This window comes from Geotrypetes seraphini, chromosome 11 (genome assembly GCF_902459505.1).
Source record: "Geotrypetes seraphini chromosome 11, aGeoSer1.1, whole genome shotgun sequence".
Taxonomy (NCBI): Eukaryota; Metazoa; Chordata; class Amphibia; order Gymnophiona; family Dermophiidae; genus Geotrypetes; species Geotrypetes seraphini.
The window spans coordinates 28,702,450-28,727,467 of record NC_047094.1 but is presented as its reverse complement, the minus strand read 5'-3'; the positions used below and the strand labels follow the sequence as shown (position 1 = coordinate 28,727,467).

Here is a 25,018-nt window from a genome sequence, read left to right as displayed (position 1 = left end):
TAATTAGACCTGTAAGTTACCTCGTGTGATTCTCTGCCTAAGAGATAGAAATTCGGACATTTAAAAACTGTTCTGAACTTAGCACAGATAAACGGAACTTATTGCTGATGATTTATAGCCTCATCAAGGATTTTCAACACGTGTAACTTTTACAACGGTATTCCTGACGTCTTCCAGCTGACAAGAAAATTTTCTCTTCCACCTAATTGTGCCGGAGAGGCTAAATAAGGGTGAGCATACGGAAATTACTTTTATTAGCTTGGGAATTAGATAGGAATCTATTATAAAGGTAAAGGGTTGAAAAGTTACCTGGGTGATAATATAATCATTTGCTAATCAGGGATTATTATTATAAGGAATAGTGTGTGTTTAACAAGAAGTTTTACTTAATTGTCTAACCATTAGATTGTGACAATCATGTACTGAGTTTCATTTGTGTAATTAGATATTTTGAACAATATTTAGATTCTGCAGCTGGCTTGTGAATTATATTTTTCTATTTTCATAATAAAGATATTTCTCATTAGCCTGGGTTTGTGTCGTATAATTAGACCATGATATTTGAACTTGAATAAAAGGTTATGGTTTTCTCTAGACCACTTAACAGAGACGTAACGTGTTTATAATACTGCTAAGTGAACCATAAATCCTTCTACATGGCCCCCCTATCTCTTTAAATTTTTTAGAATTCCCTTTTTGTAAGGCTATTGTTCTCTCCATCTTATAGATGTGACACAATGAGTTCCACCAAAAACTGTAATTAAGCCTGCTCCAATTTTTCCAATTATGTGTGATATGTTGTATGGCGACTCCTGTCATAATCAATAAAAGCTTATTATTGTTTGATGAAATTTGGCTCTTTGTTCTCATTGACATACCAAATAGAATTGTGTCATACAAAGCCACAGGATTCTCTAATAAACAATTTATTTGGGTCCAGATTGATTTCCAAAAGGTCAAGATAAGGGGACAATAGTATAACAAATGATCTAGTGTCCCAATCTCAAGATTACAATGCCAGCATCTATTAGACTTAGAGTTATTTAACTTCTGTAACTTAACTGGGGTCCAAAATGCTCTATGTAAAAGGAAAAACCAAGTTTGTCTCATAGATGCGGACACCGTACATCTTATCCTCCAAGATCAAATTCGTGGCCATTGAGATGCAGTAATTTGATGCTTGATCTCAATGCTCCAAATGTCCCCAAATCCAGTTTTAGGTTTTTTATTTATCAATTTATACCATTTATTTATCAATTTATACCGTTTATCAATTTATACCACTGTGCGGCCTAGTGTCCCAAGAAGTCCACCTGAAAGCATAAAAATTCTAAACTGTATTGCGTATTAAAAGATTTTTCCATTCAGGAAACCCTGCCTGAATGGCCTGCTTCAGCTGCAACCATCTAAAGCTTTGTGATTTATTAAGACCATATTTATGTTGCAGCTGTGAAAAATCAAGCAGTTTACCATTTGAAATAACATCACCTAAAATCCGTATACTTGCTATCATCCAATGCTTCCAGATGACCTTAAAACCGCCAATTTGAATTTTGGAGTTTAACCATATAGTTTGATTTGTCGATTTATATTTATTTTAAAATAAACTAACATATTAATATGCACAAAGATGTGTTTTCTATAAGCTTCCACTAAGGCAATAGCTGGAGATCATAAAAAGATTCACACATACACACTTTTTTAAAAAAATATTTTTTCTACAGTTACTTATTTACACATCAGTGCAGACCCCCAGCTTTAATATGGTTAGAAAACACCAGGAAAAAAAAAAGGAAGACTTTTCAATTGTGCAAAAAGTGTGCAAATATATAATGAATATAATCAATGAATTCACAAACCTATTTTTTTTTTAAAATGCAGTTACATCAGCTGCGCTCATACGTTTTGACAAATATGATGCTGGACACAAGTTTACATGCAAGGTGAAACCATGATAACAAAGCACCATCACCACATTTTTAAAAAATGTATTGGTTTATACATATTATGTGCTTTCAAAAGTTCTATAAACATGTGTATATAGTAGTGCCCTTCCTCCCCCATCCCCACTCAATGACTAATGAGTCTGTTGAAAGAGAGATGGAGATATGATTTCATGTTCTTTTATACACTGGTATACAGTCAATTCTTTTGACTTACCTCATAAGCGTACATCTGATTTCAAAGGCTGGAGTATAATCTTCAAAATTAACTATGATTTTAAAAATAATAGGTGTTATGAAGTTGGCAATGGTGATCACTATGGAGGGCAAATATTCCACCACAAGATTCAGCATGTCAGCTCCCGGAAAGGTTTGCTGGGTTTAAAAAGAAACAAATTCAGAGGCATTAACATGGGGGACCTTTTACTGAACTGCACATGCTTACTGAACATTAAAAAAAAAAATACTTATTGTGAGATGCACTCTAGAATCTTGCTGTAAATGGGCATGTTTGCTTGCACCAGAGCACGCAGAAAACGAAATACATTTTTATTCTCCTGCAAGGGGACATGACTGGGGGGCAGAGTGGGCATGCTACTAATTTTAGCACATGGCAATGTCCCATGTTCTAACTGATTAGCATATGAACCCTTACTGCTTACAAAACTGGATACATTAGAGGCTCACGCACTAATTCTAAAACAATTACACTGGCTACTCATAAAACAAATGCAATTCAAGGTGTTATTAGTGTACCAGGTGTTATATGGGATTGCTCCTGTCTGGTTTTTAACACTGTGGGAGGTTTACAAACATGGAAGAGACCTGAGATCAGTTGGAGCTAGGAAATTAATAGCTAACATTGAAAAGGGGAATAAGTTATGTGGTCACAAAATCTAAAATGTTTTCAGTGTTCAGAATTACCTTATGGAATGCTTTGGTTGGACAATTAAGGCTATGTAAGACTGCCCTAAATTCAAGAAATTAATAAAAACTCTGTTGTTTGTTGACACTTATATGTAGAGGTCGCAGTAAGTTCCATTCATTCCAATTTTTTAGAAACATTGTTATGCAGGATGTTCATTACTGCCTGCTTGTAGGCTGCAGAAAATGTACGTAGATAATGGTAGTTGGATGTCATTTTAATTTTATGAATGTTTGTTACTTGGAAACTGCTTAGAGCTTAGGCACTATATAAATTTTTTAAATAAATAAATAAAAATGATTTTTAATGGCCACGTGCCAATGACAAAATTAGAGCATGACCATTAATTCAGAAAATGGAAAAACTGTCTATTTTTCCAGGCACGGAAAAGCGGCTTTACCATGCAGGAAAGACCTGTGTAAGGGGCGCACTAAGGCCACTTTTTTGCCACAGTTTAGTAAAAGGATATCATGATGTCAAGCCATACATATTAATAGCAAAGAAAAAAAATATTCTCCTTTTATCTTTCATATTATACTTACCTTGCCAAACTCTTGAGAGAAGATGCTTGTTCTATAAATACAATAAAAAGAGATGGCTAAAACTGTAACCACGATGAAATTTAAAAATATTCTTAATAAATAGATGCGACATGTTTCAGCTCTTGTCCTTTCAGCTATTTTCTGTCGTATTCTTTCTTCCTCCAGATCTGTCTGCAAAGAAAACCAGAACACAACTATTTACATTTCTGTGGATTTTTTTTATTTTCTACTAGGAAGGTTGTAATTTAGTGACTGCTTTGTGCCGTCATCACATCTGCAGCTGTCAGCACTTGCCATGCCCATCACACAAGTTCTTACTAGCCAGAGCCACTTTCTACATCCCACAGCTCTTCACAAACCCTATAAATAAAGCACTCAGTAAAACTGGGGCAGAAGACTGCATGTACATATTTTAAAATTAAGTTTTTGTTTTATTTGCCTACTTTTACCACTTCCTCTTTAAAAACAGACAGGAGAGTCATATAAGGATAAGGAATTAATACTATAAGGTAGAGTTACAAGTAGCCATCTCATCAATTAAGAAAAAAACCAGATACCCCATAAACTCATGGGCATAGTTTAGGGTGGCACTCCCCTAAATGCTGCAGTTGCTAATGCAGAATTGATCCCTTCCCCTCCCCCCACCAGCCTCAAATGTTAGCAGGTAAACCACCTATGCACAAATATCATCCTTTCAGGCAACTACTCTGTGATAGTGAAGGACTAACCAAGAGACAAGAAAAGACCCCTCCCCCTCCAGCCTTTTTCTAAATATCATGTTTATATAGTTAGATATGTCTAATAATTTGTGTCTTATTAGCTCTGATACCTTGGTGAGAAATAGCTTATGTTTGTCCTTCCTATTCAACTACCCTGGAACAGGAGCAAGACTCATGAATTGAGGTCAACCTATGTATTCTTTTGTATCTCTTCTAAATATAATTTATGCTGAATATAAGAGCATAAATAGTATACTGTATATGTGTGTGAGTAAAGAAATAGCCTAATTGTTGGAGCAGTGGGCTGAGATCCAGGGGAGCTGGTTCAAATCCCACTGTAGCTCTTTGTGATTTTGAGCAAATCACTTAACCCTCTACTGCACATGGGTCAAACACAAGGCCCATGGGGCCAATTCGGCCCGCCTGGCTGTTTTATGCAGCCCGCGGTTCAGGGCTGGCATTAGGGGGGAGTAAACAGGGCTTCAAGATGTCGCCTTACTTTCTGTTTTGGGACGTCACCTGACAGCAACAATAGCACTCGTGGGCCGCAGTGATCATCAGCTTGTGCATGTCGGCAACACAACAAAAACAAATTTAACTGTGCCGGCCCCAGCGATGCACCCCACTGCAGGCCAGTAATTTACACCGCCGGTATGGTTATCAACTTGCGCGTGCCAGCAGCGCATCAGAAATGAATTTAACTGTGCAACCCCAGCTGGGATGCATCGCTGGAGCCAGCATGGTTAAATTCATTTCTGGTTCAATGCCGGCACGCGCAAGTTGACAACCACACCAGCAGTGTAAATTACTGGACGGCACTGTTAAATTACTGCTGAAGAGAGGAGGAAGCCAGGCCACAAGAGAAAATTGAGGCAGCGAAGGGGGGGGGGGGGGGCGCTGACTATAACCATAGGCTTGCCCTCTTGATTTCCACCTCCCCTCCTGACTTCCTCCTCCAGCTTCACCTTCCTACTGGTCTGGCCCAGTGGTACAATGTGCGCAGGGGTGGGGGGAGCATGAGTATCTCTCCTGCCTCCAGTAATATTCTGCACAGCCGCAGTAGTGAGGTTGGGAGACGACAAAGGTAGGAGGAATGATTTTGTTTTCAATTTAGTGTTTGAATTGTGTCAATTTTGAGAACTTTCATCTGCTGTCTATATTTTGCACTGCTCAGAAAGAAATACATTTGTTTCTTTTTCTCTGGGGGTTGTACTGCATGCAGAGTCTTGAATCTTAGGGTTTCTTTTTTATATATTAGTTTGCATAGGGATTATCTGTGTTCTGGTAGGAATGAATGTTGAGAAGCATGCAGTGTATTTTGTGTAGTTTAATTCTGTGGTTAACCATTATGTGTTAATAAGACTATATTGTGTTTGTGTCTATATGAAAAATGAATGGAAAAAATTGTGTTATAATTAGTACTATTATGGGGCGGGGTCTAGGGCGGTGATTGGGCAGGGTCTGGCCCACGATTTAGCCTGTGTTTTGGATTTCGGCCCCTTAGTGTGATTGAGTTTGACATCTCTGCTCCTTGAGAACAAACTTGGATCGTGAGTCCCCCAGGAACAGAAAAATACCTTTTGTACCTGAATGTATACCACTTCAAAATGTATACCACTTTAATAGATACTGATTAAGAGATTTTTATTTTTCATACAACACTTAGCTGAACAACACATACAAACCTAATAAATACAAGGTCAAAATAACAATTTTAATTTTGTTTTAAAGATAAGTAATCTCTCTGCTGACTGGGATTAAATACCACAAGCCACCTTAAGAGGATTAGAAAATAGTATGCTCTCTCAGGATCTTCCTGCATTCATTTCAAGTAATGAGATCAGTAGATAAAGAATTACTACAGTACTGAATAATGTGTCTCACATTACAAAACATAAGTTTTACTGCTCTGATACCTTCATATCACCCTTATCTCCGTCTCCCACCTTTCCCCCACTTCCTGGTAACCATGCTCTAGTTAGTCTAGTAAAAAAAGGTATCACTTAGATTCCTTCTGTTTTATTTTTCATTTCTATATATTATCTTTACTTGTGTTAACTGAAAATCTAACTTGTTGACAAATACAATTGTGCTCATTTAAGTTTACATAACCATGGCAGAATTTGTAAGATGCAGTGGCGTACCTAGGGTATGTGGCACCCGAGGCCCATCATTTTTTGACACCCCCCCCATGTAAAAAAATATTTTTTGTAATAACCATGAAAAATAAATGGTCATAATAGAAACAGGCATTGAAAATTTTCTTTTATTGAACCTCATATATGTAACCATTATTCCAAACATAACATAAATTATGTCTGAATTGTCATGACATCAGAAGTACATATGGAGTAGTTGCAGGTGATGCTTGGGACAGTTCTGATTGTGTTAGTTTGGTTTTATGTGTTTTTTGAATAGAAGGGTTTTTATTTCTTTTTTGAAGGTTTTGTAGTTTGTAGTCGAGGTCAATAGGTTGTAGAGTTGGGAGTCGAGTGTTAGGAGGTTGTCGAACAGTTTTTTTTCTTTTGACGATTTTGGATGGAGGGTGTGTGAATGGTGTGTGAGTTCTCCTATGTCTGGTTGAGGTGGATTTAATTATTTAGCTGAAGAAATTAGTAACCCCCCCATTCCACACACATTAATTCTCTTCCATTTTTGTTCCCATTCTAAAAAACACTGATAAGTTCCCAGAAAAAAATACATTAAAATAATAAGTGAAAACAAAGGCCCCTACAGATGAGAACATAACATAAGAATAGCCTAACTGGGTCAGACCAATGTTCCATCATGCCCAGTAGTCCATCCTTATGGTAACCAATCCAGGTCACTAGTACCTGGTCAAAACCCAAAGAGTAGCAACATTCCATGCTACCGATCCAGGACAAGCAGACACTTCCCCCATGTCTTAATAACAGACTATGGACTTTTCCTCCAGGAATTTGTCCAAACCTTTCTTAAAATCAGCAACGCTATCTGCTTTTACCATAACTTCTGGCCACTTCATTTTTAAGCTTAGATCTTTCCTTCCAAACAGAGACCTTGCTAGATGTCAAATACAGAAAGAACAAGGTAACTTCACAAGGACTTAGCTGTGCAGGAAATGTGAATCTTCTCATACACCCACCATATAGTGCAAAAATGTGCAAAGGTTTGGTTTTTTCTTTCGATCACTACATAGCCTAATGCCACACAAGCAGCGCTATTACAAACATATTCTGAAGGTCAATGCTAAGGTTAACAAATTTTCCTTCCTTGGACCACAAGGAGATACTGACAAACCACTGGAAGAGATCCCAAAACAACTACCCAGGCACAACACCCAAAGACCCACTCAGTGTGTGAACCAGTTGAGTGGAGTGGACTAACTGGGGGGTGGAAATGGGCCCGGAGTTTGCTCAGCAGAATTTCCCAGACCACCTCTTCCTCTCAACACATTGACACGCTGCCACCACCACCACCATTAGGGACACCTCACCGGGTAGGCCAGCAATGCTTATAAACTTTATAAAACACATTATTATATTTTTTTATAAAGCACATATTTTAACTGAACTCTCTGACATCCTCAGCCTTGCCATTCACAAAAATAGAAGAAGAAAAGTTCCCGTTTCCTGCTGTCTCATGTCCACGGTCTATACAATATTTTTCTTCTGCAGACCCTTCAAAAGTCTGACCAAATCCTCGTTTCACTTGCATTATAAAGTACTGAGGATGCCATCTCTCCCCAATCCCAGGTCCTAAAGTCTAAGACAGTAGCGCAAACTAGTGCTGCCCGATTCAAGAAAAAAAAAAAAAATTTCGATTCGATTCAGGCTATTGAATTGGTTTTTCGATTCAACTTTCCTGCACAATTGGGTGGGTTTTTTTTTTGTTTTGTTTTTTTCAAACATCTTGGTGGGTTTATTTTATAGCTTTTTTACCCCCCCCTTTGGCTTCTCCTAACCATACTAGCGCTGTGGTGTAAGTAAAATAAAGAAACAAAAAGGACTTTTCCTCTCTCTGTTAAATCCTAGCTCACGTTTGCGGTCTAACACCAGCTCTGGCAGGATACACATTTCAAATCTGACATATTGTAATCACAAAACAGAAAATAAAATTAGTTTTTCTACCTTTTGTTGTCTGGTTATTTTTCAAATCTTGTTGGTCCAAGGCTCTGGTTGTCTTCTGATAACTTGCTTGCCAGGGTCTCCTTCTTCCTTCTTTCTGCATGCTAACCATCCATCTGCCATCTCTGTCCTCCCCGTTCCCCTTCCCTCCCCTCCCCAGGAGGTCTGGCATCTTTCCTTTTTTCGTCTCCCTCCACAGATCCATCTTTTCTTAACTACCCTTTCATCCAGCATCTCTCCCTCCTTCCCCACCACCTCAGGGTTCACCATCTCTCCCTTTCTTTTCCCAACTACCCTCCTAACCAGTATCTCTATCCCCCCTCCACACCATCCCTTGTGTCCAACTTCTCTCCCTTTCTGTTCCTTCCCTCTCTAAAAACCATGGTCTATCATCTCTCTCCCTCTTCTCTATTTTCAGACCCATATGTGCGTCTCTTTGAACCCCCCCATTCCCTCCGTGTATTTCTACACCAGGACCCCCCTCCCTGAAGGCCTGTCCCCCCCCTTAAAGGTCTGCATCCCATCACTGAAGATCTGCACCCCCCCCCCCGAAGGCCTGCCCCCCCTTGAAGGCCTGCCCCCCCTTGAAGGCCTGCCTGCCTGATCCCCTTGAAGGCCTATCCCCCCTTGAAGGCCTGCACCCCCTGAAGACCTGTCCCCCCCCTTGAAGGCCTGCCTGTCCCCCCCCCACTTTGAAGGCCTGTCCCTCCCTTGAAAGCCTGCCTGCCTGTCCCCCCCTTGAAGGCCTGTTTCCCCCCTTGAAGGCCTGCCTATCACCCCCCTCCCCCTTGAAGGCCTGCCTGCCCGCCCGCCCCACCCTGAAGGCCTGATGCTCTGACCCACCCCGAAGGACCGCTCGCCCCCCTGGCCTCCCCACACCACCTATGAAGCAGCCCGCAGCGGGATCGCGTTGCCAGCGATCCCTGCGCTGCTTCGGAGCTGCTTCCTCCGCCGTGGTCCCACCCCTCCTCTGACATCGATGCTGGAGGGGCCCACCACCGTTTGGAAAAAATAATGTTGATGCCCTTCTTCATCGGGCCCCCCTGACCACTTCGGGCCCTAGGCACGTGCCTACTTGGCCTATTGGTTAATCCTGCCCTGAGGTGGGGAGGTTTGGTGTTCTGGTGGGTTGGATATTGGTGGGTGGGGGAGGGTTGCATTTCTCTATGCTACTTGTGTTTGTTGGTTATTGTTCTTGTTGGCTTTGTATCTTTGTATTTTGGTCTGATAACCCAATAAAAAAAGATTTGAACATAAAACAATATCTCATACAACAAATAGACATAAAAACTAATCATTTCATCAACTATATCACAACAATAAAATTTTTCCTGACTCAGTCATTTCCAAACCCCTCCCCACACACAAACAAAAAAAAAAAAACAAGAAAATCAAACAAACGGAATAAAAGGATTTACCTGAATAATTCTTAACTCAGTGATAATGGGAAACATTTCTGATAAAGCCAAGTTTTAACCATTTTCCTGAACCGAAGTAAACTGGTAGCATTTTTTACATTCAATGGTAATGCGTTTCATAATATTACTCCCTGGATAGTTAAAGCATGCCGAGTGTCTGCCAACTTTCTGTTTAATAGATGGAACCTCAAGACTTATCTTTAGATCGTAAAGCATGATGAGGATGATATATCTGTAGCAGAGAGCTAAGTACCACTGGACATTTGTCCTTTAACAACTTAAAAATTAAACAAAGAAAAACCCACAAGCCACTTCTACCAAAATGTAGGCTTCTCTGAAAGAAAGTGATGTGGCTATTTTAGCATATACAGTGGTGCCTCGCATAACGGACGCCTCGCACAGCGAACGCTGCGCATAACGAACTTTTTGTCTTGCTCCCTATAACGAACTTCGTTTCACACAACGAAGTCGCCCGAGGGGCCCGGGGGGGGGGGCGGAACTACTCTCGCCGCTTCCTAATGTGAGCCGGGAACAGCAGCACCCTCCTGTCTGAATGCAGTGTTCCATCATCTCCCTCCACCTTACCTTAGATGCCGAGTTTTCCGGCTTTCTTTTTCGGCCAGCCACACACTTTCAAAGAGCAGCACATGCGCGCATGCTCTGTTGTTCAATCTTCTCCTCTGACGCAACCGGAAACCGGAAGTTGCAGGAGAGGAGAACATTGATCAACTTCAGCAGCTGCGCGTGCACAGCTTTTTGAAAGCGTGCGGCTGGGTGAAAAAGAAAGCTGGCAAACTCTGCATATAAGGTGAGGTGGAGGGAGGGAAATGTAGGGTTGCAGAACGAATTATTTTGTTTTACATGTATTCTTATGGGAAAACAGGGCTGCAGAACAAATTATTTTGTTTTACATGTATTCTTATGGGAAAACGCGTTTCACACAACGAACGTTTCACATAACAAACTTGCTCCTGGAACGGATTAAGTTCGTTGTGTGAGGCACCACTGTACAATAAGATACTTGAACAAAAATGGTCTGCATAGTGGAGTTGCCATAAAAAAGCCATTGCTGTACCAAAGCCACAAAACAGCCCGCTTACAATTCACCAAACAGTGCCTAGAGAAGCCTCAAAACTTCTGGAACAAAATAATTTGAAGTGATAAGACCAAACTTTAACTTTATGGTCACAACCATAAACACTATGGGATCCTTTTATTAAGGCGTGCTAATCGATTTAACGTGTGCTAAATGGTGAGATCCTAGCAAGGACTGTAGCAGAACGTGACTTGAGGGTGATTATTAGCAAAGACATGAAGACTGCCAATCAAGTGGAGAAAGCTTCATCCAGGGCTAGACAAATCATGGGCTGTATCCGTAGAAGTTTCATCAGCCGTAAGCCCGAGGTCATAATGCCGTTGTACAGATCCATGGTGAGACCCCATCTGGAATACTGTGTACATTTCTGGAGGCCACATTATCAAAAAGATGAGTGGAGAGTTGAGTCGGTTCAGCGAATGGCCACCAAGATGGTCTCAGGTCTCAAGAATCTCCCGTATGAGGAACGATTGGGTAAGTTGCAGCTGTACTCACTCGAGGAACGCAGAGAGAGGGGAGACATGATCGAGACGTTCAAATATGTCACAAGCCGTATCGAGATGGAAGAGGATCTCTTTTTCCTTAAAGGACCCACGGCAACAAGAGGGCATCTGTTGAAAATCAGGGGTGGGAAATTTCATGGCGACACCAGAAAATATTTCTTCACCAAAAGGGTGGTTGACCGCTGGAATAATCTTCCACAACAGGCAATTGAGGCCAGCAGCGTGCCAGATTTTAAGAAAAGATGGGATTGGCATGTGGGATCTCTTCATGGAGGTAGTTAGGGGGTGGGCCATTAGTGTGGGCAGACTAGATGGGCCATGGCCCTTTCCTGCCGTCATTTTCTATGTTTCTATGTAACTGCTAAGGCGCCCATTATATTCAATGGGCATATTAGCATTTAGCGCTTGCTAATCTTTAGCGCGCGCTAAATCGGTTTGCGCGCCTTAGTAAAAGGACCCTCATATTTGGAGAACAGTTAATAAAGCCTATGCAGAAAATCACACCATCCCTACCATCCTCTGCTGTTTTGGGGAAGGGGGGAAAGTTACAGCAGTACAGGAAATCTAGTCAAAATAGATGGCAGATGAATGCAGCAACTTATTAGAAAATACTGGAAAAGAATTTGCATTCATCAGCTAGGAAGCAGTACATGGGGCACACTTGGACTTGTCAATATGAAAATAATCCAGAAAATAAGGCCCAGTCAACCCTTCAGTGGCTACAGTAGAAAGATTTGTGATTTGTGATTGTGCTATTCTGTGGTGCATAATGATTATAGACTTTACATGCGTTGTATATTTTGAAGTGGTTAAATTAAGTATCAAATATCCAGGTTTCTGAGACTTTGTATGTACTGACCCCTGACATAGGCTTCATGCCAAAACACATGCCATGTTGGGTCACATTAATCAGGTCTTGGGGGCTGATTTTGTTTGCTCTGTTGATTTTGCACTATCTTGATAGGCAGGGGCCAAGGTTAGTCAAAGGCCACTTTTGATTTTCTCAAGGTCCTCTGATATTAAGTTGTTTTTGTCCTTCATTTACATAGTTGGCTATGCTGCCCACACTGTACTATGGTTCTCTGAATTCTTTTCTTTTTTTAAAATTCTTTATTCATTTTTTCTTCTTACATCAAGTGTATAAATAATTAAACATTTGAAATTTAATACATCACTTCAATTTCTGTCCTATATAATATTAATACATAAAGTTTATTCCCTTCCCTCCCACCTTTCTCATAACAAATTAAATCAAATATTCTTTTCTATTGATCTAAACATTTAATAAAATTCAGAACCCCCCCTTCCCCACATTTGCAATTGTACTTATAATGGAAAATGGTATCTACTCATTACAATAATTTGTCAATGGCCCCCAGATCTCTTTAAATTTATTATAATTTCCTTTTTGTATAGTTATTGTTCTTTCCATTTTATAAATGTGACACAACAAATTCCACCAGAAATTATAATTGAGTCTACTCCAATTCTTCAAATTCTTTTCAATATTCCACTGACATCTGATTTCTTTTCCTTACACCTATAGTTTCTGCAGGGGTTGTTTGGGTTTTTTTTAATGGAATGTGGAGTTGGGGTGGTCCAGCAGTTTCTTCAGGTTTTTAATTTATTCAGAACTAGATGTCATTATGTTATAATATCCCAAGCTTTTAACTCACAAGCACTAAGCTGTTTCCCACCCCCCTATTTTTCTGTCTCCCTCTCAATTCTGTCCAGTTATCACAGAAATCCTTAACCAGAGTGCACTGCACACACTACAATTCCCTCCAGAACCTGACTAAAGTGAGCTTTGAGCCTAGTGAATTCCCTCCCTTCAGTGGTTGTGAATACTGCATCTACCTCCTCCCCCCAGGAGAAGATGCTTAGAAAGGATAGTTCTCTCTCACTCAGCAACCATGCTGAATCCGTATGACATACACAAAACTCAAATCGCAATGCACTTCAAAACAAAGAAAAATCAGAACCATGGTCCAACCTATGTGGAGTTTCCCAAGGATCACCCCTGTCTCCCACACTCTTCAACCTCCCTAAGCTCATACCTAGACAAACTAGGCATAGACAAACTAGGCATTACCTCCTACAGCTACACAGATGACATCACCATACTCCTCCCCTTTGATCAACTTGAGCCCTCCATGGTAGGCACAATACACAGAACACTTGAACAATAGCAACATGGATGAAAGTACACAAACTAAAACTTAACCCTGACAAAACCAACTTCATCCTCCTAGAAAACAGCAAAGCCCCAACCTTGACTAACCTAGTAATAAACTCGATCTCATACCCCATTCAACCCACGCTAAAATTCCTCAGAGGGGGGTCCATAACACTTTGTAGATCTTAATCTCCAGGACCAAAAGATAGATAGTACTAGATCTAATAGATGCTGGCATTGCAGAATAGAAGTTGGGACATTAGACCACTTAATTTTTTTTTGTCCCTGTGTAAATGCATTTTGGAAACTAATTTGGCCCCAAATTAATGAATTACTAGAAAATTCTCTCATATGATACTAGGACTCTCATATGATACTATACTATTTGATACAGCAATGAGAACTCAGAGTCCGATTACAGCAAACAATAACAAACTATTATTAATATTGACAGGGGTCGCCATGCAACAAATAACTCAAAATTGGAAGGATTATACCAAATTAAACTATACATTTTGGTGGAATTCTGTATGTCATATATACAAAATGGAAAAAACAATAGCATTACAACAGGGAAATATTCATAATTTTAAGAAAATTTGGGAACCATTGACTCGTTATTCCAATGATCAGATTTCATAGCACATTAGTAATGATTATATTAGAATGGGGAGGGGAGGGGAATGTATATTATATGGATTTAAGAAATGAAAAAAGGGGATGGTTATATTTTATGTGATAAGATGAATTATTTGTAATCACAATTTTTCATGTATTAATTGAAGCTTTATGTACAATTAAATTATTGTAAGAATGAAAAATTTATAAATAAAATATAAAAAATAAAATAAAATTCCTCAGAGTGCTGATAGACAGAGGCTGTACCATGCAACCACAAATCAACAAAATAATAAAAACATCATTCGCAACTATGAGAAACCTAAGACAAGTCCAAAAATTCTTCGACAGAAAACAATTCCAACTCGTGGTTCAATCACTGATCCTTGGCCTAATTGACTACTGCAACATACTATATCTCCCCTGCCCAGCAACTGCGATAAAACAGCTTCAAACAATACAAAACACAGCCCTAAAACTTATCTACTCACTGAAAAAATACAACCACATCACAGAGGCGTACCACAACTCACATTGGCTCCCAATACAAGCCAGAGTGTACTTCAAATTCCACTGCCTACTATTCAAAGCTATAAATGGAGACAACCCTACCTACTGGAACAATAGGCTAACTCAATTCACCTCAACCACACAGGAGAACCCACACAATATTCACACACCCACCAACCAAAAATGTCAAATGAAGAAAAATGTATGACAACCTACTGGCCACCAGAGCAGTGAAACTGGACCGACAACTCACCAATTTGCTGACTTCGACCATAGACTACAAAACCTTCAAAAAAGAAACAAAAACCCTACTCTTCAAAAAATACATAAAACCAATATAACACAACCAAACTCCGAACTCCTCCTGCAATACCAACTACTCATTAGCAAACCAGAAAATGTTCAAACTATTCCCTAAGTACTTCTTAATATCTTAACAATTCATATGTAATCCGCCTTGAACTGCAAGGTAAAGGCAGAATAGAAATCACTAATGTAATGTAATGTACTTACAGCTTATAGTCTCAAAATACTTTAACCGGCATCTCTACAGTGCTAATATTCATGAATATCCCATGTACTATGATGAAAATTTAATGTGTGTCTACAGCAGTGGCTCTCAAACCTGTCCTCAAGATACACCTGACAGGACTGGTGCAAGGCAATTAGGCACCATAAGCAAACCATTAGTTTTATGTTCACTCAATTTTACTGAAAAGATCCAATAAAATCTATAATAATAAAACCCTAGAGCGCGCATGCACTGTTCAAACTACGTGATTCCTGGCGCCGTGAGGTGTGCTTCTGTGCCAGTCCTCACGGCGCCTGCGCTATCTGGAGACGCGTTGCCAGTGACTCCTCCCTCCTGGCTCAATCGTCCTCCCAAGGCGAGAAGGACAAAAAAGTTTCGTCTCCACAGGGGGATTCGGTGCTCGCGACGGGCTGCATCTTCCCGCCTCAGCCTCTCAGCAGCCAAGTCCGCCACTTAGTAAACATAAATAAAAGGGCTTCGCCGCCGTAACCAGGCTCCGTGCGGACAAATGAAGAGTTAACGCTGCCTAAGCGCCGCCCCCCGTCATCCCCACCTAAAATGGCGGAGGGCTCGAGTCTCACAGCAGTCGATCGCCAAGCCGTTGATTTCTCACCAGAGGGCGGGGTGACACCGGAGTCAATGTCTGCTTGGGAGGAGGCAGGAAGGTGACCAAGGGCGGCGAGTGGCAGCGGATCGGGGGGAGGAAGTATTGCCAGCAGATAGGCCAGGCTTGGGCGCAGGAGGGACGCAGGCAGGCTGGCTTCAGGGGAGGGGTGGGACAAAGGCTGAAAGACAGTAAGGGGGACATAGGGAGGAAGGAAGGAGAGAGAGGCAGAGAAGGGGTGGGGGTTGTAAGCAGAAGAAACACAGAAAGGTCTGAACTAAAGGGGAAAGACAGGAGGCAGATGCTTGACCAAGAGAGGTGCAGACAGGGGGGAGGAGACCCTGAGGAAGAACAGACAGATGGAAGATCATAACAGAGGAGAAAGGGAGGGACAAAGAAAAAAACCCAAACAGACAGACATCTCTAGCACCCGTTAATGTAATGGGCTTAAAGACTAGTATATAAATAAAGTGTAAAACTGAGCACTGATGATTTTTTGAGTTAGTGTAACTGTCAAGATCTATTTTACTTCGACTGCAGCTCCTTGGTAGCACTAAAGAAATGATAAGTAGTAGTAGTAGAACCCTGTTTCCCCAAAAATAAGCCCTAGCATGATTTTTAAAGATGCTCCTAATATAAGCCCTACCCCAAAAATAAACCCTAGTTAAGATCCCCCCCCCCCAACTCCATCCCTGCCTGATTCGCCCAAAAAAAAATTGGACTCGTCGATTCAGCAATCCCCACCCCGGTGAGACTTGACATACCTCCGCTCCGAGGCCTCCTAAAACAGCAGCAGCGCTCTTAACGGGCTGCTTCATGGCCTTTCCCGCTGGGGCCTTCCCTCTGCCGCATCACAGAGTGCTACAGCCGTTGCTGTTTTTGGAGGCCTCAGAGCAGAGGTATGTCAGTCTCATGGTGGGAGGGTGAGTGGGGTTCTGCTGCACAGGTGGATGGGAGGGAGGGATAGAAAGATACTGCACAAGGGGATGGGTGAGAGGGAAGCAAAGATGCTGCACATAGGGAGGGAGAAAGGAAAGAGGAAGAATTGGGATGGAGGAGAGGGAGAGATGATTGTTGTACCTGAAAAAAAATAAGACATCCCCCGAAAATAAGCCCTAATGCATTTTTTGGATCCAAAATTAATAAGACACTGTCTTATTTTTGGGGAAACACGGTAGTAGTAGATGTTGTTATTGCTACCTTTGTGACGCCCTAGTCTAATTAATGGTGAAGCCTACTCTTGAAACACTGGCAATCAGTTTATCAGATATCCACAAGACAAATCTGTATACAAACAAGAGTAATGGATGCAACTCTTTCATGCATATTCGTTGTGGATAGCCTGAAAACTCAATAGTCTGGGTTGACAACCACAATTGTTGAGCATTAGAGGAATAATTTAGTTTCCTTATGTATCTGCATTACTATACTCCAGAAGTTACCTCTTGTCATTGTAGAACATCAAGAAGCCCAGGCAATAGAAGTGTTGTAGGCAGGCACTGAATAAAAATCTTGGGTGAATGTATTCCATTTTGAAATGCTGCTAGTTTGGACATAACTGTTGTAGATCAAAGAAAATGATGTAATACAAAAATAAATAAATACTCCAGTTGACACTCACTTTTAGTTCATATTGTAAACTATTATGTTTTAATGCTGCTGTGCTCTCATCTGTGATGCAGAAATCCCAGCCTGCAAATATTTTATTACAGTAACTCTGGAACCGATCTTCATCACTTACCAAGCTTTGCTTAAAGCCTTCTACAGATCTATGAAAAGAAAAAGTGACAATACAATATTGTTGAGTACAAATGCAAAAATATATCATTGATACAATTCCTATTAATTGTCCAATTGCTTGGTCAAGTGAAAAAATATTCCCCTGGCTACATAAGATGTTTTAGACACAAGTAAACTACACATTAATGTTCAATGAAGATTTTGTATCTAGACACTGAATTTTTAAATTTGTACAGCATTCACCTGCATGGACTTGGAAAGAGGAATACACCCACAATAAAAAGGAGATTAGAGGAAAGGACAGAACTGCTATAGCAACCTTCTTCAATTAGCCAATATGGGCCCACAAAAAGGCTTTTGCAGCATCCTGGGCCAAGACAGAGATGAGAGCTCTATGGGTCCAAATGAAATAGCATGTGTGAGTGCAGCAGGTGAAGGGAGAATTATCTGTGTGATTTATGGGGCCAGTACTGGTGGGGGAAGGGGCAAGACAATGAAGTTGAGTGTGGGTGAAGAGTCGAAGAAAGCAGATCCTATGCAATTAATCCTGAACAGAATGAGAACGCTAGATGGTCTGATAGTTTTTATGGTAGGGAGGGCACACACATGCATCGCCCTAAAAGAACAAAATATCCTCCACATATTAAAAAAATATATATATATACTATATATTTAAATATTACATGCAGAATTCCCCCAGAAATGATTCTATGATTCTAGCAGCAGCAGAGCAGAAATATCCAAAGCACACATTTATTTGGATTTAGCTTGCATCTGTTCAAGAAAAGCTCAAGATAGGCTATATTCAGACATGGTAGGTATTTCCATATGCCTGGAGGGCTTACAATTTACATTTATACCCATTGGAGTTTTTACCACCACAGCTGGCAATAAAAAACCTGTGGTTTCATAACCAACCTCGCCGGCTGTGGCAGTAAAAGCTCTGGCACTCATAGAATTCCTATGAACATCGGAGCTAACATCACCGCAGCTGGTGATAAAAAGCCTGCCTCTGCCCCCTCTCTCTTCTCCGCTTCCATAAAGTGAGGGCCGTTTTTAAGTCCAAAAGAGGTGGAGAGCCAACAAATATGTTCCTACATTGGGTCATGACATATCAATAACATTTCTTGTCATTCATTCCCACCAAAACACCTGGCCTTGATCATACATGCAGAACACAGATCAACCCTGTGCAAATTCAAGACCACAAATTAAAAGTCCCAATATACACAAACGAAACCCTAATGCCAGACTCTTAATGCATGTAGTATAACACCAGAGAAATAGAAACAAATGCATAGATAGCTTATTTTAATCATTAAATTTAAAATAAAAATCAGTTTTCCTACCTTTGCTGTCTGGTGATTTTATTTTTCTATACATGTTTTCCCAGTCTTTGGCTGCACTTCCTTCAATCTGTGCACTTAACTCTTATTTCCAGGGCCTTCTTATCAATTTGCTCTTTCTCTTTCCTTCACTTTCTGCCCTACAACCATCTTTGGCATTAACTTTCAATATTCAACTTTTTTCAATTTTTCTTCCTTCTCATTTCTATCTACTATTCCATATCTTCCCTTCCCATCTACCAATGTGCACCATCTCCTCCCTCTCTCTCCCCTTACTCTCCATCATTGTGCAGCACCTCCTTTTTCTCTCCCCCCTCTCCCCAGTGGTCCGACATATTTCTCCTCTCCTTCCTCCAGTATAACCTCAATCACTCTCCCCTCCCTTCCCTCCTCCCCTTTTGTGGTCTAGCATCTCTTTTGTCTTTCTCTTCTCCCTCTCTCTCCTCCTTCCCTGGTCTGGCATCTTTCTCTCCATCCCTCTACCTCTAGTAGCCCATCTCTCTCCTTCCTTTTCTCCCTTCTTGTGGTCTGGTTTTCCTCTTCTCTTTCCTCCTCCTCCTCCTATTCCCTACCATGGTCTGGCATTTCTGTCCTCCGCTTGAGGTCTGGCATCTTTCTTTTTTCCTCTCCATCCCATCGGTCCAGCATTTCCTCCCCCCCCCTTCCCCCCCCGATACCCCAGCGACTCAACCTCCCTGCGTTCCTCCCATCCAAGGGATCTGTTAAGGCAGCTCTCTATCATCCTTCGGGCAACAGGCAGCATGAGTTAACACACTACCTTCAGTGGACCATAAGCTTTCCCCTCTGCTACTGCTTCCCACATATGAGGGGACAGGTGACAGGAAGTGGTAGCAGAAGGAAAACTTCTGGGCCGCCAAAGGCAGCGAGTGTTCACTCGTGCTGCCAGCTGCCTGAAGGATGAAAGAGCTGCTGAGATGGATCCCAGAGTGTGTGTGGGGGCATAATGACAATGATTTAAACATGGTCTACTGTCATTCCTATCTGAGTATGATCTGAAGAAGGAATGGGTAATAAGGCAAAGTTTATTTTATTTTGTTGCATGTGTCCTGGATGGCTGCTACTCTCTGCTTTTGTCTCTTGTTTTCGGGGGGGGGGGGGGGGGATTATTATTACATTCCGCATATCCTACAATTCTATGCGGATTACAAATTATTCAGGTACTCAAGCATTTGTCCCTAACTGTCCCAGCAGGCTCCCACTCTACCTAATGTATCTGGGGCAATGGGGATTAAGTGACTTGCCTAGGGTCACAAGGAGCAGTGTGGGATTTGATCCCACAACCTCAGGGTGCCAAGGCTGTGGCTCTAACCACTGCACCACACAATATTTTGAGCCTGAAGCAGAAAGTTATCATAAAGTCTGTACTGCTCAATGTATTTTTTTTAATTGAATTTGCAGTTCTACACTACATAATGTCAGTCTATGTATAACTCTGAAGGATAGATTTTGGAAAGGTGGCAGCGATACAGAATTTAAGTTTCTTCATATCAATACCGAAGTCAAAAGAAGTTGCAGCAAATGTTAGAGGTGACTCTCAGGAAGAGACCAAAACGTGACATTTAGCACTGTTAAGGGTATGTTTTGCTCTAATATTTAGCACTGGAATGTCCAGCCTCGGTCCTCGAGAACCTCAATATAGACGGGCTTTCAGGATTTCTCCAAAGAATATACATGGAATTGTATGCACTGCCTCCACTGTATGCAAATAGATCTCATGCATATCAATTGTGGAAATCCTGAAAACCTGACTTGGTAAGGGCCAAGGTTGGTCACCCCTGGTTTAGCTGAATCCCCTGAAATAAATGTCACCGCACATCAATGGACTGTAATGTGTTGTTATTTTGTCTATTTTTTTATATTCAACTTTATTTTACAATTGTGTGTTTTATTGTTAACTGCCTAGTTAATAGGTGAGTTATAAATGTACTAAATAAATAAAATATGTCGTACCTAAGTCAATGGAGGATGAAGTTAACTTGCCCAAGTTTAAAATAAGTGCTGACAGGCTTCCTGGTTCACAACCTACTTCTCTAACCACTCAGCTACTCTATTCCATAGCAGTTTAGTGTCTCTTAGCACCGTGGCAACTAGGTCATATTGCAATAAGGGCTCAAAAATAAAATTTCAAGACACATACAGAAGTAAAAATGGGAAGACATGAGATACTACACCCCATTACTACAGCATAAAAATAAAAGGTACAACTTGCAAAGTGGATGCACAAAATTATGTTTGATTGCACCTCTGTGCTCCAACTAACCCTAGATAAAATCTCCAATATCCTTAAAAGAATTAGGAATAGCTTTGAAGTCCCTTAGAGTTGGATCCGCTCCAGGTGGAGATGGTTATACGGTAGAGTTCTATAAGTCATTTCAAAATATCATATTGCACTATTTATTAAATTTATATCAGACTCAATTAAATAAGGATTGTATCACAGGCACTATGGCGGAGTCCTTAACTATAGTTTTGCCTAAGCAAATCTCCATCTGGCTCTCAGATAATCCTCTCGTTCTCAAATTACTAAGAGTATACTTCTGAATCTCAAATTACTAAGAGTATACTTCTGAATCACAGGTCATTTCACACAGCCATACCATATTATGGTCGCTGGAGGCCAGTGTATCTCGGATGTCTCAGTTGGAGATACACTGGCCTCCAGCGACCATAATATGGTATGGCTTAACCTCAAGAAAGGTTTCTCAAGGTCAAACACAGCAACTAGGGTTCTCAACTTTAGAGGCGCCGACTTTGACCGTATGGGAGATTTTGTCCGTCAGGAATTACATAAACAAGCACTACCTAACAATGTGGAGGATATGTGGTCGACTCTGAAGTCCACCCTACACGAAGCAACAAACCACTACACAAGAACAATAAGTAAACACAGGAAGAACAAAAGACCTCAATGGTTCAGTGCAAAAATTTTTGACCTCGTTAAAAAGAAAAAAGAAGCATTTATCGCCTACAAGCATCTAGGAAAACGAGAGGCGAAAGAAGACTATCTAGACAGATCTAGAGCTGTCAAAATAGCAGTCAGAGAGGCCAAACTCCAAATGGAAGAAGATCTAGCACGGAACATTAAAAAAGGAGATAAATCCTTCTTCAGCTATATTAGTCACAGGAAAAGAAATAAAGATGGGATAGAATGCCTGAAGAAATCAGACGGTAGCCTTGTAGAATCAGATTCTTCCAAGGCAGAATTACTAAACGAATACTTCTGCTCAGTCTTCACCTGTGAAGCACCGGGAGCTGGTCCACAGCTTCAGACGGGAGACAGCCAGAAGGACCCGTTTCAAGATTTCGAGTTTACACCCAGTAGCGTCTACTACGAACTATCAAGACTCAAAGTAGATAAAGCCATGGGACCAGACAACCTACATCCCAGAGTGCTAAGAGAATTGAGTGAAGTCCTGGCAGAACCATTATCTGTTCTTTTCAATCTCTCCCTACGCACAGGAAGAGTCCCCTTGGACTGGAAAACCGCCAATGTTATCCCACTCCACAAAAAGGGATGCAGGACAGAGGCAGCAAACTACAGACCAGTGAGTCTCACGTCTATAGTGTGCAAGCTCATGGAAACACTGATCAAACGACATCTCGACATAATCCTAGACGAGGAAAACCTACGTGATCACCACCAGCACGGATTCACCCAGGGCAGATCCTGCCAATCTAACCTGATTAGTTTTTTTGACTGGGTTACTAGACAGCTAGATGCCGGAGAGTCACTGGATGTGGTATATTTGGACTTTAGTAAAGCTTTTGATAGCGTCCCACACCGAAGGTTATTGAACAAACTGAAATCAATAGGGTTAGGGAACACTCTAACTACATGGGTTGAGGATTGGCTGAGTGGTAGACTTCAGAGGGTGGTGGTAAATGGTACCCCATCCAAAACGTCAGGCGTGATCAGTGGAGTGCCCGATTCTATTCAACTTATTCATAAGAGATATGACCCAAGGACTTAGAGGAAAGGTATCAATGTTCGCTGACGATACCAAACTTTGCAACATAGTAGGTAAAAGCATTTTGCCTGATAATATGACGCAAGATCTACTACTGCTTGAACAGTGGTCGGCAACATGGCAACTAGGCTTCAATGCTAAAAAGTGTAAGGTAATGCACCTGGGTAAGAGAAACCCGCACAGAACTTACATACTAAATGGTGAGACCTTGGCCAGGACCACGACGGAACGTGATCTAGGGGTGATCATTAGTGAGGACATGAAGGTTGCAAATCAAGTGGAGAAAGCTACCTCCAAGGCAAGGCAAATGATGGGTTGTATCCGTAGAGGTTTTGTCAGCAGGAGACCTGAAGTTATGATGCCGCTGTACAGGTCCATGGTGAGGCCTCACTTGGAGTATTGCGTTCAATTCTGGAGGCCACACTATCGGAAGGACGTGCTGAGAATCGAGTCGGTTCAGCGAATGGCCACTAAGATGGTCTTGGGGCTCAAGGATCTCACGTATGAAGAAAGACTGAATAAACTGAGGCTGTACTCACTTGAGGAACGAAGAGAGAGGGGTGATATGATTGAAACGTTTAAGTACATCACGGGCCGTATCGAGTCGGAAGAAGATATCTTCTACCTCATGGGACCCTCGACCACCAGGGGGCATCCGCTGAAAATCAGGGGAGGGAAGTTCCATAGCGACTCCAGAAAATACTTCTTCACTGAAAGAGTAGTGGATCATTGGAACAAACTCCCACTGCAGGTGATTGAGGCCAACAGCGTGTCGGACTTTAAGAGAAAATGGGATCCCTAGGGGAGTGAAACCAGAGGGCGGGTATTTGGAATGGGCAGACTTGGTGGGCTATAGCCCTTTTCTGCCGTCTTTTTCTATGTTTCTATTTCTTTGCCGCACTCTTAACTTCTCCTTCATGTAAACACATTACAATGGTCTCCTCTCTAGTAAAGGAATGTTTCTTTATCCTGCAATAAATTTTGCAGTTTGTCACTACCTTAATGACACATCTCGGCTAACCCTTCTATATGCTTCGTATTTGTTAACTTGGTATAGCTATCCAGATTCTTTGCCATGCTAACAAGTTTTACCATGTCACTCTGCTTCTCATACACCACCACTGGCTCCTGATCTAATGCAGAATACAATTTAAAATTCTAGTATTAATTCAGTCCAGTATTCCTTCATATCTTTGATCATGCCTTATACTCCACCATGAGAACTATGTTCACTTAATGACTGCTGCCTGCCTATCCTTGTTTATCGTGCTCAGCTTGACTCTACCTGTTCTTATGCTTTCTTTTTTGTACAAGAAAATTTATTAAATTTTAAATGAAATAAAACAGAGAAGATCAACAAGCCCTTCTTGTGGAATACTTTTCCAGCTCCTTTCCAATTTGAGTAGTGCATTATAAATTCAAATCTGCATTAAAATCCCATTTGTTTAGAGGGAGAGGAAATGAGAAACAGGGCCTCAGAACCAAACCCAGGCCTAGATCCACACACAGGCCTCGATCCGCACACAGGGCCTAGGCCGGTGTGCCGACCTGGCTTGCGTTCAGAACCGCCTGCGTGTGCTCACTCTGCCTGTGTTCTGATGCCCTGGATCAGAACTTATCAGATCTCCATCCCTACAGTTTATTACCACTTTGGGATTTAGATGGGCTGCTGAAGTCATCACACTTACTCCCACTTGCATTTTCTTCTGTCTTTCATATAGAAATTTCAACTATAAAAATATCAACAAATAAAAATATCAAAATTACAATGGATCAGACCTTACCTTTTCACTATCCACAGAAGACTCAATATAAGGTAGGCAAATGTAACCAACAAATATGCAAGAGGTATATTATATCTATGATCTTTGAAGTTTATTGCTTCTACTGTGTAATATCCATAAAACAAATAGGTCCATTCAAGGAAGCCCTGCAAGATAATATACATAGAAACATTGTCAACTATCTAAAACACATATCTCTTTAATGTGCTCCTTTGTCCTTTCCAGAGGTGAAAAGAGGACTACAAACAAGAGAGAGATATTTGAAGAGACTGATAGTCTGATGGAAAGGAAATAAAGAGTGTGAAGAAAAAGCATGCAAATTTGAGGAGTGTTGCTAAAATTTAAAAAAATACATTGTCAATGAGCATGTTGTAATCTCAGATCCTCTTTCTAGAAGAAATTTTTGATCTTGCTTACTATTTAGTATCTGAGAAATACATATGTAGCTACCTCCATTAAGAATGTCC

General features: G+C 41.1%; 1 protein-coding gene across 8 annotated transcripts in view; it reads right to left on the bottom strand.

Moving 5' to 3' along the window:
• TMC7 (transmembrane channel like 7) overlaps positions 1-25,018 on the bottom strand; it is a 102,404-nt gene that overhangs the window by 44,486 nt on the left and 32,900 nt on the right. For 7 of the 8 annotated variants that reach the window (XM_033962902.1, XM_033962901.1, XM_033962903.1 and 4 more), the window contains 4 exons: positions 24,552-24,697; positions 17,314-17,461; positions 3,411-3,581; positions 2,161-2,318 (listed from right to left, as the gene is read on the bottom strand). In XM_033962902.1, the coding sequence (XP_033818793.1) occupies positions 2,161-2,318; positions 3,411-3,581; positions 17,314-17,461; positions 24,552-24,697 (623 nt within the window). The remainder of the gene's footprint in view (positions 1-2,160; positions 2,319-3,410; positions 3,582-17,313; positions 17,462-24,551; positions 24,698-25,018) is intronic. The other variant, XM_033962904.1, reaches the window with a different exon arrangement.